The sequence below is a fragment of the Pongo abelii genome, chromosome 7 (assembly GCF_028885655.2).
Source record: "Pongo abelii isolate AG06213 chromosome 7, NHGRI_mPonAbe1-v2.0_pri, whole genome shotgun sequence".
Taxonomy (NCBI): domain Eukaryota; kingdom Metazoa; phylum Chordata; class Mammalia; order Primates; family Hominidae; genus Pongo; species Pongo abelii.
In genome coordinates, this window is record NC_071992.2 from 115,807,952 (window position 1) to 115,824,682 (window position 16,731).

Sequence of the window (16,731 nt, forward strand, 5' to 3'; positions counted from 1 at the left end):
TGGCTGTGAACATGATGTTTTTGGAGTTGTTTTTGAAATAGCCCTGTTCTGTTTTCAAATATTTACCCATTTAAGCAACTCACTATTTAATACTGAAAGGGTGTTTGTTCCGCTGTCTGGCACCTGGATCCTGAGGTAGAGCTTTTTTCTAGGTCTTAGTCCATCTTCTCGTGGTAGAAAAATTAATTTTTTACTCCAAGCAAATTAACTTATATCTAACATTCTTGTTACAAGTTATATGAAAGACCCTGGAGGGGTTGTGATATGCTTTTAGGTGGGTTTTGAGGTATGTTTTTGTGTCCCCAGCCCAGAAGGCCACCCCTATAGAAGTAAGTCAACACCCAAGAGCCTGAAAGTTGTTTGCACATTGCACTTCAAGTCCCGAGTTTTAGGTTTTTTTCCACAAAGATCCATATGCACACATATAGCGGGCCCCATGTCTGAACTCCAGTCCACACAGAGTTATTTGCCAGCTCCAAAGAAGCAGAGAATGAAGACACTCATGCCCCATCATCCATCATTTTTTTCTATGAACCTTACAGCTGAATATTGAAAAATCTGGTTTTGATCTTTTGGGTATTTTTTTTCATTTCAAGTCAACTGAATAGCCCGTACACATGGATATAAAGAAATATAACCAGGAATTGTTTGTGGTATTGAAACAGAACTGGAGACATTTGAAGTCAAGCCACTTCAATAGTGTTTCTTAGTTCTTTTTAATCAGATTTTGAATATTCTTTCTGCAGGTTGTGTTCCTGACTGGCTTTGGCTATGTGTATGTGGACATTGTACATCAGTGTGGCACAATCTTCATCACTGTGGCCCCAGAAGGAAAAGCAGGACCTATTTTAACCAATACTAACAGGTAGGTTTAATTATTTTCCCAGTAACAACACAGTAAGTGTTACTGTTATAAAGTTGTAAACTTAGTATTTATCTTTGTCATCTCCACATATGTATTAAAGCTTTTGGTTAATTATCATGTAATCCATAAAAAATATGGTTATTAGCACTAAATCATCCCTTCAATAGGTAGCAATAAACCATCTTTCCTAGATACCACTTGCACTCCTTCTGTGGTAGGGTTAACAAACTCATTTACAAACTATGCATCTTGGAATCATATCACTATTATTAGCATGAAATGCACATTAATACCTCTGTGTCTGCATGACAGTGTAGTAATTAATAATAAAACTTAGCAATGAGAGCTACATCAAATATAAATACGCCTCTTAGAGCCATATTTTCCACCCCCCACTTTGACCTGAATGTTGCCATCAGGTTTTAAAAACATGAAATAGACAAAGAGTTAATATCCTTAATTTAAAATAATTCACATAATTCAATAGGAATAATATAAAGATAGCCTTACAGAAACAAAAATAGGGGCAATAGGCATGAACAGAAAATTCTAAGAAGAGGAAATATAAGTAAACAAAGAAATGCTAATTTATCAAATTAACAATGATGTTGTATCATATACAGTCCTGGTGAAAGTATAAATTGGTACTATTTCCAATTTATAAGCAGTTTGGTAATACATATTAAGAGCTTTAAAATCCTTTTGGCTTAGAAATTCCACTTTTAAGTGCATTAAGAGTTTAAGAATTAAGGAAATAGAGAAGTGGGCAAAGATATACACAGAGAGATGTACACAGTGAGAGATATCACACAGTTAGTTACAATAGCAAAATATTCAAAGTAAAAATGCCCATCCATAGGGAAATAGATGATACATAATTGTACTATAAATGTTACAACTGCAAAAAGTAGATCTCAAAGAATTTTAATGGAATAGAAAATGCATATTATATAATAATCTAAAAACAAGTAGAATATAATATTGAATATATATGATCCTAGTTATGTGTTATGTGTACATACATACATACATAAGTACATATGTATACACACACAGAAAACATTCCTAGAAATAAGACTGAAAACAAAAAAACTCAAAATTGGTAACAGATGTGGGGTTAATGAGTTATTTAATATGTAATTATTATTTGATTTCTGTACTTTGATTATTTACAATAGCATTTATTTTATGATCAGAAAAAATAACTTAATATTAAAATATAAATACCACCAACTTTCATACATTTGTTTAAATCTTTCTTTTAAAAAGTTCATTGCAGCCGGGTGTGGTGGCTCACACCTGTAATCCCAGCACTTTGGGAGGCCAAGGTGGGTGGATCACCTGAGGTCAGGAGTTTGAGATCAGCCTGGCCAACATGGCGAAACCCTGTCTCTACTAAAAGTACAAAAATTAGCCAGGCTTGGTGGTAGGCACCTGTAATCCCAGCTATTCAAGAGGCTGAGGCAAGAGAATCGCTTGAACGCAGGAGGCGGAGGTTGTAGTGATCCAAGGTCACGCCATTGCACTCCAGCCTGGGTGACAGAGCGAGACTCCATCTCGGAAAAAAACAAAACAAAACAACAACAAAAAAAGTTTATTGCTTCTCATATATGGTTAAGAACTCATTAATTTGGACTCTGCTAATTTGAATTTATAATATTTCAAACAATATTGGATAGAATGTTTTCTTTGCCCAAAAGTGTTCATAAAAAATTAATAGCATAACAAAATTGAAGACGAACTTTTAACTAGTATAGCAGAAAATTTCAGGTTTATTCAACAATTTCAGAAACATTTTATCTAGGGCATAAATGTTAATAACAATAGAAGCAAACTTTCATGAGAAAGGTACAAGTATTTCTTGGAACTTCATTCATTCATTCAACAAATGTTTTTCAAGGGCTTATTGGATGCCTAGCATGGGATGAGGATACACCCATAAATAAAAAGGCCCAATCCCTGCCCTGGAGAAGATGACTTTCTCCTCATAGGCATGGAATTGGGCAAGGTGGTGGGGGGTGTAGAGAGTAAACCTAAAAAGAAAGGAAATGTTATGGTGCAGTAGAAGGTCAGCATTCTACAGGGATGAAAACAGAGCTCAGTAAGAGGGGCTGGCAGTGCCAGGGCCAAGGGACTGGGAAAGTGTAGTTTTAAACAAATTGGTGTAGGTAAGCTGCACTGAGAAGTTGATATTTGGGCAGAGACTGGAAAGCAGTAGGGGGTTAGTAATGTGACTATCTGAAGGAAGAACTTCCCAGGCAGAGGGCACAGCCAGTTCAAAGGCCTGCAACAACGTGCCTGGCATCGAGGAGGAGCAGGGAAGAGGCTGTTGTGGGCCCAGTGGAGGGGGTGGAAGTGGAAGTAGCAGTGCATGAGGTCCAGGAGGTAAGAGCTAGAAGGAGGGAGACCTTATGAGCCATTGAAGGGCTTAGCTTTAATTTTAAGTGAAATGAGGAGCTCATTGGAGCATTTTTGAACATAGAAGTGACACCCTGTGACTTAAATTTCTAGAAGATCATTGGCCGCTTTGTTGAAGTAGACTGTAGAGAAACAAGGGCACAAGCAAGCAGGGAGACTAGTTAGGAGATGATTACAGTTGCTCACATTAGAGACACTGATGGCTTAGACTACAGTGGTGTCAGTGGAAGTGTCAGAAACAGTCAGATTCTGGATATACTTCTAAGGAAAAGTCAATGGGATTTTCCTAATACATTGAGTAATGGCTAAAAATAGAGGCATCAAGGATGACACTGAAATTTTTGGTCTGAGCAACTGGTAGGATATGGTTGCCATTAACTAAGATGAGAGAGACTATCTGCAGATTTAGGAGGAAAGATCAAGAGATTGGTTATAGACATGATAAGCTGAGATGTCATTTAGACATCTAAGTGACTGTGTGGATAGGTAGTTTGATACACAAGATTGGAGTTCAGTGAGGAGCTCCAGGCTAAGTATATACTTTGGAAGTCATCAACATATAGATGGTATTTCAGGTCATAAGACTGGATGAGATCCCCAAGGAAGTCAGTGAAGATGGGGGTGAGAAAAGGACCAAGGGCTGAGCCCTAGGCACTTTAAGAGGTCAGGGAGAGGAAGAGGGATCTGCATAGGTAACTGAGGACGAGTGGTCAGAGAAGTAGAAGAGCTGAGAGAAGACAGGAAAGAAAAGTATTTCCAGGAGGAGGGAGTTGTCAGCAATGTCATATGTTGTTAGTATGTCGAATAAGCAAAAAACTGAAAGTCCATCATTTGATGTAGCCAAATGGAAGTCACTGATGACCTTGATGAGTTGTTTTATTAGGCTGGGGATGGGGGCACAAAAGGCTGTTTGGAGCAAGCCTTAAAGAGCAGGGAAGGAGAGGAGTTGGAGACCATGTGTATAGAACACACTTTAGAGTTTCTGTGTAGAGAGGATCAGAAAAATGAGTGGTAGCTAAGGGAGAAAGTGGAGTCATGAGGGATTTTTTGAGCTGAGAGATGACAGCATGTTTACAAGCTGCTAGTAATGAAGAAAAAGTTGATGGAGGAAAGGGATATGAGTTGATGGAGGGATGTCTTTGAGTAGGTGAGAGCAGAGTGACTTGGTGCACTTTGGAGAGGGGTTCACCTGAGACAGAAGCAAGGGTGGTTCCACCCCAGAAATGGAGATGGAGAAGAGCCGAGCATGGACTCATGCACGGTTGACGGGCAGTTGTGGCAGGAATTCCTGCTAAGTTTTCTTCTGCTCACATCACTTTTTCAATTTAGGGAGTCTCAGTTACTTTATTATCTCTTTCTGTCTTGTGATCATCATGACAGAGAATTAGTACACAAAGACTAGAGGGATTTTGGAGTAAAAATCTGGTGTTGATAAGGGAAACATAAGGAAACATGACAAGAGCTTGTAATAGTCCCATTGGGAACATTTCCCAATACTGTTGGAGTGTGACTGACTCCGTCCAGACACAATGTACTGAAAGTTGAGTTCTTATTTGTCTCTCATGAGAATCTGATGTCCCATCAGGAGGTATTTAATAGGGTACTGTCATTAAAAAAGAAAGAAAAGAGAAAGAACAGGTGAGTAGGGGGGACTAATGTTCTTGTCCCTTTCTCCTCTAGAGCCCCAGAGAAGATTGTTACATTCAAAATGTTCATCACTCAGTTAAGCCTGGCAGTGTTTGATGATCTCACCCACCACAAAGCATCAGCTGAGCTTCTGAGACTCACACTGGACAACGTTTTTCTCTGTGTGGCCCCAGGAGCTGGTCCCTTCCCTGGGGAAGAGCCTGTGGCTACGTTGTTTGAACTTTACTGTGTGGAGATCTGCTGTGGGGACCTGCAGCTAGACAACCAGCTTTATAACAAGTCCAATTTCCACTTTGCTGTCTTAGTCTGCCAGGGAGAAAAAGCAGAACCCATTCAGTGTTCCAAAATGCAGAGTCTCCTCATATCCAACAAAGAGTTGGAAGAATACAAGGAAAAATGTTTTATCAAACTTCGTATCACCTTAAATGAAGGCAAGAGCATCCTCTGTGATATTAATGAGTTCAGCTTTGAATTAAAACCTGCTCGGTTATATGTGGAAGACACATTTGTATACTACATCAAGACTTTGTTTGACACCTACCTTCCTAACAGCAGGTTGGCTGGTCACTCCACACACCTCTCAGGGGGTAAACAGGTGTTGCCCGTGCAGGTCACACAGCACGCCAGGGCCTTGGTGAATCCTGTGAAGTTACGGAAACTGGTGATCCAGCCAGTGAATTTGCTCGTCAGCATCCACGCTTCCCTCAAGCTGTACATAGCCTCAGACCACACTCCTCTCTCCTTCTCGGTGTTTGAAAGAGGACCCATCTTCACCACTGCGAGGCAGCTTGTGCACGCCCTGGCAATGCACTATGCCGCTGGGGCCCTTTTTAGAGCAGGTAAGAACACAAGCTGAGGGTCTGTGATGAGCTAGAGCCTGGGCAGAAATGGCACGCTTGGGGGTAACACCTCATTTCAAGACCTAAAGAAGCAATTGGCAAGAGGTGACACACCTGAGCTTTACAGTCACACAGAACTGGATCTAAATCTAGAGCCTGCCACTGTTAGCTGTAAGACTTTGGGCAAGTTATTGAACCTTGCTGAGTCTCCATTTCCTCATCGATAAAATGGCTTTGAAGATTTCTGAGAGGATCAGATGAAAGTACGTGAGGTACCCAGCATTTTGCTTGCCATTTAATAAACATTCAAGCAGTAGTAGCTGTTCTGTAACTTAGAATTTTAGTTCAGTGTAGCAAACACTTCTTTTAGCACCTTGCAGGCACAGAGCCCTTTCTTAGCACACTAGAGCACCAGGAAAACTAGCCCAGGTCTTCAGTCCCTCGGCCTAAAAGGAGTCCAGTTCTCGTTTATTAGTTTTCTTCATTGCTATTCATGAAGAGCGATAGGTGAGAAATTCAGAGGATTTGTGTGCTCGTAAGATGCACATTGAGCCCTCTATCTATCCAGTGCTGCACTGCCTGTCTAGACAGCTGGCAAAAGGAAGGCTGTGAGTGTGTCAGCCTCTCCACAGACCTGAGCTCAAAGAGAAGGAATGGCCCATCCACTCTCTGGGGCCAGGCAGGTGGCCTCTTGCAGGCTGAGGGCTGCTGTTTCTCAGAGACTCATTGGGAAAAGTAAGGATTCCCTTTTCAGTCTGGCTGGAAAAGTCTGCAGGAGGTGGCTTGAACATGCATACAAAATTTTGTAGAGGGACTACTGTGTACTAGCGACTGATGGGTAGCGAGCGCAGTGGCTCACACCTGTAATCCCAGCACTTTGGGAGGCTGAGGTGGGAGGATCACTTGAGCACGGGAGTTCAAGACCAGCTTGGCCAACTGGTGAAACCTTGTCTCTACAAAAAATTAAAGTTTAAAAAATTACCCAGGTGTGGTGTCGTGCACCTGTAGTCCCAGCTACTACTGAGGCTGAGGTGGGAGGATTGCTCGAGCCCAGGACTTTGAGGCTACAGTGAGCTATGATCACATCACTGCACTCCAGCCTGGGTGACAGAGCAAGACCTTGTCCCAAAAAGTAAGATTGAGTAATGGGAACCATGTGGTCTCAGGGTACATTATGGTAATCGGCATCACAGTGTGTGTTCCTGAGCCAGGTTCACTCTAAAGCAGTTTTAATTTGACAACTGGGTTCCCAGAAATTCAAGCAAAGAATAGCATCCAGAGTTAGCCTTGTCAGCCCTTTCCAATAAAGAACATGGAAATCTTACTTTCTGAAAGTAACAGAGGAGAGAGCCGTTGCTGTATCCTCTTTGTAAAGTTGTACTTTGTGATTACGTTCCCATATAAGATTAAGATTGCAGCAGTAAACGACCTGTGTTACTGCCATATTGGCCAGATTACATTTTCTCCATAATGAAATTCATAGACTTACTAGGGTTATCTAGACTCTTTTATAAAAGATAACAACAAGATCAGGGAGAGGGTCCTGCCAGACCTGTTGTCTTGATAGCTTGCACAACAATGAAGAAAACATTTCCCTCTTGCTAAAAACTCATTTAAAAATAAGCAGTTCACATTTCAAATTTAATAGATGGGTGTATTTATAAACAATTCCAGAAACTTTCCCTTCAGGCAGCCTTTGCTTTTTCACATAAGAAGCAGGCACGTAGGTTACTGAGCTCCAATCTGAGGCCTGGCAAGGACGAAGGCTCCCATTCAGTCTCTGCACGACACAGCAGTGCAGTAAGCAGCAAGGAAACTCTACCTGTGGCACCAAGTAGCAGCCCGTGTGCTAAAAATGAGCTCTCTTTGTTTTGGTTTATATGTTTAATGAGCTTTCACAGGAACGTTCTGTTTGAATTTTATATAATTCACCTAAAAATCCTCTAAGCTGCCGTTCCAATCTCACTGTATACCAAGATAAGGGATTCTAATACAGAGGGCCAAGTTTTCAGAGCCTGTTGGAAACTCTGTCACTAAAAATCTATGGACAATCTGAAGATCATCTAAAAGAAAGCAGTGATTGAAGGAGTAGGAAATGGGAAGATGCTGGAGGCTCCAGACTCCCAGGTTAGCATCCTTGTCGAGGGAAGGGAGAGAGTTGCCTGCAGGTGGGCAAGTTGCCCACCCACATCTCACTTGAGTCAGAGTTCCCCTGCCTGTCATGGAAAACACCCTGACCTCATTTCTAGGGAAGTTGTGGTATCAACTTGAAGAGGTTTTAAAAATAAAGAAACAGGCCGGGCACAGTGGCTCATGCCTGTAATCCCAGCACTTTGGGAGGCCGAGGTGGGCGAATTGCCTGTGCTCAGGAGTTCGAGACCAGCCTGGGCAACACGGTGAAACCCTGTCTCTACTAAAATACAAAAAATTAGCCAGGCGTGGGGGCATGCACCTGTAGTCCCAGCTACTTGGGAGGTTGAGGCAGGTGAATTGCTTGAACCCAGGAGGCAGAGGTTGCAGTGAGCCAAGATCACACCACTGCACTCCAACCTGGGCAACAGAGTGAGACTCCATCTCCAAAAACATAAAAAATATTAAGAAACAACTAAAAATAAAAAAGTATGGGTGGGAGAGGCAGAATAAAAATAAATAGTAATTGGAAATCAGTAACTGACCCTATCTGAAGGAAAGCATGTGGTCTTTATCCTGAGGCCCCTCTCTAACACAAAGTCTCAGTTTGATGGGAGCCAGGCAGACTCCCTTCTTCAACACAATTTCCAAACAACTGAGCAAAAGATAGTTTGCTTTTGAAGGACAATAAAGGAGTACCCTTGGATCTGTCTGCACTTTTCTGGCCAGCTCAGATGTCACTGAGATGTAGCTCTGGCCTACACATAGCCCTTCTATCAGGCAGTGGCTTCAGGCTTCAAGGGTTCCAACCCCACAACAGGGGAGGACCTGCCACTGGCAGGAGCAAGAGGCCGAGGTGGATTCCCACTCCCTCTGTACGCCCGCGGCACCGACCTGAACAGGCCTGTCGTGGGGGACACTGCTTGGCCATAGCTACTCTCCTTTCTTTTATACATGGACTCCTTGGAGAGATGGGGAATTAAGATGTTTCTAGATCAACCTTCTGCCGTTAGGTACACCTTACAGCCATTCAGGGCTAAAGGGAATCTGCTGTTTCTTTACCTCCAGAGAAGGCTCTCCATGGAGGAATATTCCGCAGCCTCCCCAGCTCCCTCGCCTACTCTTTGCAGCCTGAGCTCACAGAAGGAAGAGGTGGGTGGGCTTCGGAATTAGGAAAACCTGGGTTGGAAACCCAGCCCACAGGTGGATCATCCAGGGGACTGTGAGCAGTTGGCTTAGTCTCCGAGCCTCAGTCTCCTCCTTTTCCTGCCTGTGAGGCCGTGGAAGCAGTACACCGTGTTGCATTCACCTCTGCCTCCTGTGCCTGGTCCATTCCCTGACCCAGACAGCAGCTCAGTCACCAGTTAGCCTGCACTGATTTGAAGGGAGAGAATACTTTTCTTACAGTTACTGTGAGAATTAAATGTGTTGAATGCCTGGCATCCATAGGGCCTCTCATTTGTAATCTTTATCTTCCAGAAATTATTCCCTCCTTTGCCCTAAACCCTAGTGTTATCATCCTAACGTTCCAGAGAAGGGAGGAGGGCTCGAAATTTAAGAACGTCCCTCTCTTCGTGGGCTGGGCATGGGATTCTTCGGGACCTTGGTGTGGCCGTTGTACCCTCACCTTCCCAGTCCCCTCAGATCGCTGAGCTGAGGATCTCTGTCACAGGACTGTCCTCTTCAGAGCCTGCTGGTGAAGGAGGGATGGCTCCCACCCAGTCCTGTCCCCACAGCCTTCCCATTACCGGGCTCTGAGCACCAGGCTGGGGAGGTCAGTGGCTTCCCAGAGAAAGCTGTCTTTTCAGACTCCTCCTCTCCTGGGCCTTCACTTGCCCCTCCAATTCTTGGGGCCTACAGCCCCAAATCCCCACCCCAGAGAGCCAGGGTAAGGGCAGTGCCTGCCGGACTCCACACACAGCCGCGTTCCCATGGGGCAGCAGCAGCTGAGTGGCAGGCCAGCTTCTGGCCAGCCCGAGCTTCAGGAGGAAACCAGATCCAAAGCTGCCCTCCTGGGACATGCACAAGGGAACACTACCCTCTCACTAACCTCATCAGAATGTCCCTGTCACAGAGTTCAAGACCAGCCTGGCCTACATGGTGAATCCCCATCTCTACTAAAAATACAAAAAAAAAAAAAAAAAGTCAGCCAGGCATGGTGGCATGTGCCTGTAATCTCAACTGCTTGGGAGACTGAGGCAGAAGAATCGCTTGAACCCAGGAGTCAGAGGTTGCAGTGAGCCGAGATTGCACCACTGCACTCCAGCCTGGGTGACAGAGTGAGACTCGATCTCAAAAAAAAAAAAAAAAAAAAAAGAACGTCCCTGTCGCTGGTGTTTACATAACCAGAGCTGGGGTTGAAGGGTCCAAGACATTTGTCTGGGTCTAGCTCTGCTCCAAAGGGAAGCACTCAACTCAGTAGGATTAGGAAAGATTAAAAACAACCCCTCCATTCTTGTCAGAAGTTTGCATCCACTTTGCGACACGCCATTGAGCATCTGGCCGCCCCCAACCAGGCATCTCCTCCTATCCTGGTGCCTCCGCTGTCTCGGGGAGGCTTTAGAGAGAACCTCCCACCTGCAAACACCTGCAACCCAAGAAGGCGCCCTTCCTCAGGTGGTGGCAGAGTGCGTCCCCAGCACATGGACCCCTGTTAGCAGGAATATGGGAGGCTCGGGCAAGGCAGTCATATTAAAGCCATTTGTGGGGCCGTCAGAGAATCACTTTGATTTATGAAGTATGAAAGTTTGCCATTTATGAATTCACAGGGAATGACTTATTTCCCTTATTTTCTTCCAAAGAAACAGATTACTTTCCCAATTCTAGTGTGAAAAATGAATTGCAGGGAAAATGGGTCACTTTTTCACAAATGTTGAAAGTTCTGCATTTGAGGTTTCAATCACCCCTTCCCTCTGGTCCATTGCAGGCTGGGTAGTGGGGTCTCTGGAGATTCTTGGCAGCCCTGCAAGCCTGGTGAGAAGCATCGGAAACGGGGTCGCCGACTTCTTCAGGCTTCCGTACGAGGGGCTGACCCGGGGCCCCGGAGCCTTCGTGAGTGGCGTCTCCAGAGGGACCACATCGTTTGTAAAGCACATCTCCAAAGGTAGCGGTTTCCGTTCCTTGTAATAATGCCTTCACTTCTTCCCTTTTTTTTTTTTTTTTTTTTTTTAAAGAATGTGCTAAAGTTTTAAATGCATTCAGATTGCCTCTAGCTTTGTTTGGCCTTTTAGCTTGCAGTGAGAGTTTGGATTTGTAACAAAGCTCATATATAATGTCTTATGTTTTGAACAGATCACTACTTGCCTGTGGTGTGTGAAAATGTTTCAGAAACTTCAGAATTTTAAGCCTCCCATTGGGAAAACAAGGATTGGCTCAACTGTTATTCCATGTGATAAACACAGAAATATTAAAGGTGTTCAGGATTTCTCCTAAACATCAGAAACCCTACACTGTGTTGCCTCATCATATTTTTTTAAATGTAGATACAGTTGTCATAACTTTCTTAAGGATACGGATACATGCTGACATGGAAGCGGATTTGGGGGTGAAACAGCCAACTTTTCTCTAGCACGCCACGTAAACAGTGCCATCTTGTGGCCCAGACATGTCATCGGGCACGGAGGCCAAAGTGCTTCCCGCAAGGACAGTGTTTTAGTTTTATCTGTGTGTGTGCTTGATGTTATTTTGGTCAGGTTGGCAGAGACTTGGGAACTAACAAGGACCATCTGAGTCCCCTTTTCTTCTCAGCAGCAGGCAAGGAAAACAGGGCAAAGGGCTTCTTCCCGTAAAAGGCATCTGACTATAGGCCATAGGACAGGTTGTGGAAGTCTCTGGAAGGCCTCAAAAGAAGATTTGATCTTGAAATAGGAGAATCCATGATCCATAGAGGGGGTGAGGGACTGTGGGTGGGAGGGCTGGCAAGAGAACAGCCAGAGTCATAAAAACAAATTCCACGGACAATGAAAAGGACACTCCCCCAGGCCTCAAATCATCTGGGAGGACTGGGGGCTGAGCTGCAGAAACTCACCCCATGAGTCACTGGCAGACTGCTCACTCTTGACACTGGAATCTCTGTGGTTCTGTTGTTTTTATGTTAAAATAAGACAACTAACACCTGCTAAATTGAACCTCAGTGGTATTTTCAGCCTACTGACTCACTGAATGTTTTTTACACTTGTTCTTTTCTTCTCTTAGCAAAATCTGTTTGGTTTGTTGGCATCCCTATGTGTGTGCGCACGCAGATATTTTTCTTTTCAGATTACTGGTAAAGATGCAGCTGCAAAAACGACATTGAGCATTTCTTCCTGAAACTGGACCTGCAATAACAGATGAGCTAGTTTGTTAGTGTCCAGATCTGTCCATGAAAGTCGCTCAGGCTTCGCTCACTGAGATGTGTGCAGACCTGCTAGAGGAATTGTGGCTGTTGTGAGCAAATGCTGAAATAGCCCTTCTTAGGAAAACCAGACAGATTCACGGCTCTCACATGATTTACTCCCTTTATTCCCCTCACTGGTTTTTCAGTTAACATCCTGAATATCAAAATTGCACATATTCTCCATGGCACAAGAATTACATCCTCAGAATGGCAAACGATAAGGTGTAGTATCTCCCCCTTTGTTATGACTGAAGTTATATGGAGGGAATAAAATTTATTCCTAAAGTTGAAATATTTCTTTATAATCTTTCTAAAACTTAGCAATATAACTTTACCTTTTAAAATCAGAGCAGGCAGATTTTAACCTTCAAAATTGAGCCTCAATGAAGGCATCAATACTGTTTTAACCAAACCTTGACAAATTAAATTATAGTGAAGGATAGATTCATGTGAAACTCTAGGCTGCATTCTGTACCTGTGATTCTTACCCTTTGAAGAGTGTCATCACCCCTGTGGGCAAGTGCTCCTCTTTACCTCATTTTCTTTTTTATTTTATTGTATCTTATCTTATTTGAGACAAGGTCTCACTCTGCCACCCAGGCTGGAGTGCAGTGGTGCAATTGCAGCTCACTGCAGCCTTGACGTCCTGGGCTTAGGCAATCCTCCCACCTCAGCCTCCTGAGTAGCTGAGACTACAGGTGTGCACCACCACACCCAGCTAATTTTTTAACTTTTCATAGAGACAGGGTTTTGCCGTGTTTCCCAGGCTGGTCTGGAACTGCTAGGCTCAAGCAATCCTCCTGCGTTGGCCTCCCACAGTGCTGGGATTACAGGCGTAAGCCACCACCCCAGTTGTTTACCTCTTTTCTTAAGGCTCTTTCTCCAAATTGCCTGAGAGGGAGTCACCATCACTTGCCACTGGGCATGTCCAGGAGGGGCCACAGGTGCTTCTGCTGCCTCTGAAACTACTGCCTTGAGGTCCATCATGTATGTGACAAGGAGGCTAACCCCATGCTCTTGTTCCCTCAGGTACCCTCACATCCATCACCAACCTGGCCACAAGCCTGGCCCGGAACATGGACCGGCTCTCGCTGGATGAGGAGCACTACAACCGGCAGGAGGAGTGGCGGCGGCAGCTCCCCGAGAGCCTGGGCGAGGGGCTTCGACAGGGCCTGTCCCGGCTGGGCATCAGCCTGCTTGGTAAGGGGCTGCGGGGCCTCCCACCTGTCTGCACTCCAGCAGGCTGAGGTGCAGGGTCTCCCAGGACTGGGCAACTTCACCTTCTGCCTGGGAATGACCAGGAAATGCTCAGAGAAGGTAAGGCACTTGCTCTGAGTTCTACAGTGCGTCCCGCCAGGGGCTCACCTGCACAGCCGCACATGTAGCGCCTGTGTTTGCTTTGTGTATGAAATGTATCTTGGGCCTCACTGAAGTTCTTAAAAGAAATCCTAATTTGATAGGACCCGCTCTAAGCATAGTGGTGTCTGCAAGAGGACAGCAGCATCCAGCTGTTTGCTTTCTGAAGAATGTGATGGGCAACGCTTCCGAAGCACTGGCTCCCTCACTCCCACACATGCTGAGCCGCTTCTTTTGTTTGAGAAACACTAGAGCAACATGCAAATGTCATGTAAACTTCAGTGAGGAGCCCACTTTGTCCTTTTACTTTTTTGAGATCAGCCTGACTCAGAGCAATTATTGTTTGTAGAGCAGCCAGACGGTATAATTAGAGGTGAACATTGCTCTGCATATTTCAAAATATTACAAATGTTTGAAAATAAGTTGCTTTAAAAAATTTATAAAAAGGAAGCTTCAGAGCTAAAAGTTTGCAGGGCAGGATTTTCAAGGATATTTTTTGTTTATTTGTTTGCAAAAGAATTTAAAACTGTATTGCTTGGCAATGTGCCTTCCGCGCATCTGAGGAAGTGTGTGCCTCCCAGAGATCAAAGTGACCCAAAGCAGTGCAGAGCAAAGGGTAGAAAAGATGAGTTTGAAAGGACTCGCCCTCTCTCTGATCTTCAGTTCTCTACAGAACTCCTCGATTGGCAACTGCAGCCAGCTGAGGCTCTGGGAGGAAGTGGTAAAATGGTACAAGTTCAGGTTAAGTTGCTGGAAATTATATAGGTAAAAACATTCAGTGGTGTGGGGCACTGTCATTTGATAATATGTGGAAACTGGGAAGCTGGTGACCTGTGATAAACAAGCTGCGTAAAGGAGCAACCTTCTTGCTTAACTCAGTAACCCAAAGGTGATGGTGACTCCTTTGGGGAAGGCGGTGTGGCAGTGGACCTCAGAAGCCCTCAGAAGCCCCAGACCTTGGGCTAGGGTGTTCAAGTCCTTTCTTTGTGACCTCAGGCAAGTTCTTCTCTGAACCTGAGTTTCTCTTTTGTACACTGGGCCTGGTGATACCATTGTTAGAAGTTAACAGTGGGTAGTTATATGGCAGCCACCATGCTCATGTTTGGTAAACAGAACCTATCATTATCATAGTATGGTAGCAAATGAACTATAAGAGTTGCCTGGTTTCCAAGAGTGCCTCAGCAAAAAGAAACATCTGAGCAATGGCAGGAATATTTTCGCTTAATCCAATGGATTAAGTGGCTGTAACCAGAGGAAGTGACAATGAGGTTATATTGAGGATCTCAAGGTCATTGTTTTGCGACTCTGGACCTGTTGATGCTATTAATTGGAGGCTTAAGTACCACTACTCTGCTCCACCCCAGCCCTTCTAGGAGCTTCTAGGCAAGGAGAGAGAGAGAGACCGACCCCTGGGCTGGCTGGTGTGTGGCTGTCTCCACCTCAACCCCCGACTCCCTTCCCGCCCAAGGGTTCCAGTCTCTTCCCAGTCAGAGAAACCCCAGCCAATGCTCCGTTTTCAGTGTGTAAGATTGTACCTGATGGGAAAAATCAGTTGTGTGAGGAGTCACGAATCAGCCCTGATGAGGTCATCTTTCTGGGCATGGGTCCTGTTGACAGGGTAAGTCATAATGCTCTGATCTTTGCTGTAGTCATTGTGTCTTGCATATCCTTATCCATGTGAGGGAATTCATTTTTGGAAACTACAGTGGGCTCATGGGGTCTTTCTGCATATCTGGTAATTTCCAGAAGATTATTAATTCTTGGGGTAACATAAACCTCCTCTGTAGATGCTGGCTGCACCTGCCAACACTGGCCGGCCCCAGTCCCAGCCCAGCTCACACCCTGAGCAGTGTGTCCATGTCTGGACTCTGCAGAGTTCACAGTGGGCATCTCAAGCTTGACTCAACCCAGCCTCCTTTCCTGTAAGACTTCAAGGACTTCCTTTGTTTCATGTACTCTTTGGGTTATCTCAAAATGTCTGGTCCTAGAACTACCACGTGTGTGGCAAGAGCACAGAGGGGAGTACAACAAACTGAATCTCCTCACTTTGGAAAGTTATAGATTGGCCACCATGTAATTCTTCCCCAGAAATGGTGTTTGAAATTGCCATATACAATGCAGTGCCTAATTGAAGTTACAGCCATTATCACATAATAATTTGAAACCCAGGCCGGGCACATGGCTCACACTTGTAATCCCAGCACTTTGGGAAGCCAAAGCAAGTGGACTGCTTGAGCCCAGGAGTTCAAGATCAGCCTGGGCAATGTGGCAAAACCCCATCTCTACAAAAATAAAATGAAATACAAAAATTAGCCAGGCATGGTGGCACATCCCTGTGGGCCCAGCTACTCAGGAGGCTGAGGTGGATCACTTGAGCCCAGGAGGTCAAGGCTGCAGTGAGCTGAGATTGCACCACTGCACTCCAGCCTGGTGGACAGAGTGAGACCTTGTCTCAAAATAATGATAGTAATAGTTTTAAACCCATGCCAGTGAAATAGATATTCTAGTTGCTCAGTTTCTTCAATAAAGACAGAAACGTTAAGGACCCAGTTAATAAAAATATATTAAAGGAAAAGTTTAGAGTTGGCAAAGCATTTTCAAAGGTGTCATCTTATTTAATCTTCACAACCCTTCACAACTTCATAACCCTTCACAGCTTTGCAACTTTGGATGAGGTAAAGCGACTTAGCCAGGTCAAACCTCCAGCAAGGACAGGAGCCTGGGCCTTTCCACCATGTCGCCTACCCCTATGGGGCTCCAGGCCTGGAAACAATCAGGATGTGGGGAGACTGAACAACTGCAAGTTCCAGTGTAGGAAAAACACATTTCCCCCAAATGTTTACGGGTTCAGCGGGCCTTCTTGACTCTGCTTCACCCTCATGGGGACACTATGGAGCATTATGAGGCCTTTGAAAATTAAAGCAAGTCTGTAGCTCTATGCCCAGCCGCACTGCCCCAGGTCAGCAGGGAAAAGTGTCTGCTGGCTGAGAGATGCTGCCGAGGCTTTTGGATGAGCTCCATGACAGTTTTCCAAAAGCAACGGCTTTTGGAAAAACTCCGTTTAGCGTGCAGTATTGGCATCAGCCTTGCCCACATTTACC

The 16,731-nt window shown here is 44.7% G+C and overlaps 1 protein-coding gene across 14 annotated transcripts in view; it reads left to right on the forward strand.

The window, feature by feature from the left end:
- Positions 1-16,731, forward strand: part of VPS13B (vacuolar protein sorting 13 homolog B) — a 916,166-nt gene that overhangs the window by 887,094 nt on the left and 12,341 nt on the right. For all 14 annotated transcript variants that reach the window (XM_054519206.2, XM_054519208.2, XM_054519204.2 and 11 more), the window contains 4 exons: positions 747-865; positions 4,964-5,769; positions 10,826-11,002; positions 13,304-13,474. In XM_054519206.2, the coding sequence (XP_054375181.2) occupies positions 747-865; positions 4,964-5,769; positions 10,826-11,002; positions 13,304-13,474 (1,273 nt within the window). The remainder of the gene's footprint in view (positions 1-746; positions 866-4,963; positions 5,770-10,825; positions 11,003-13,303; positions 13,475-16,731) is intronic.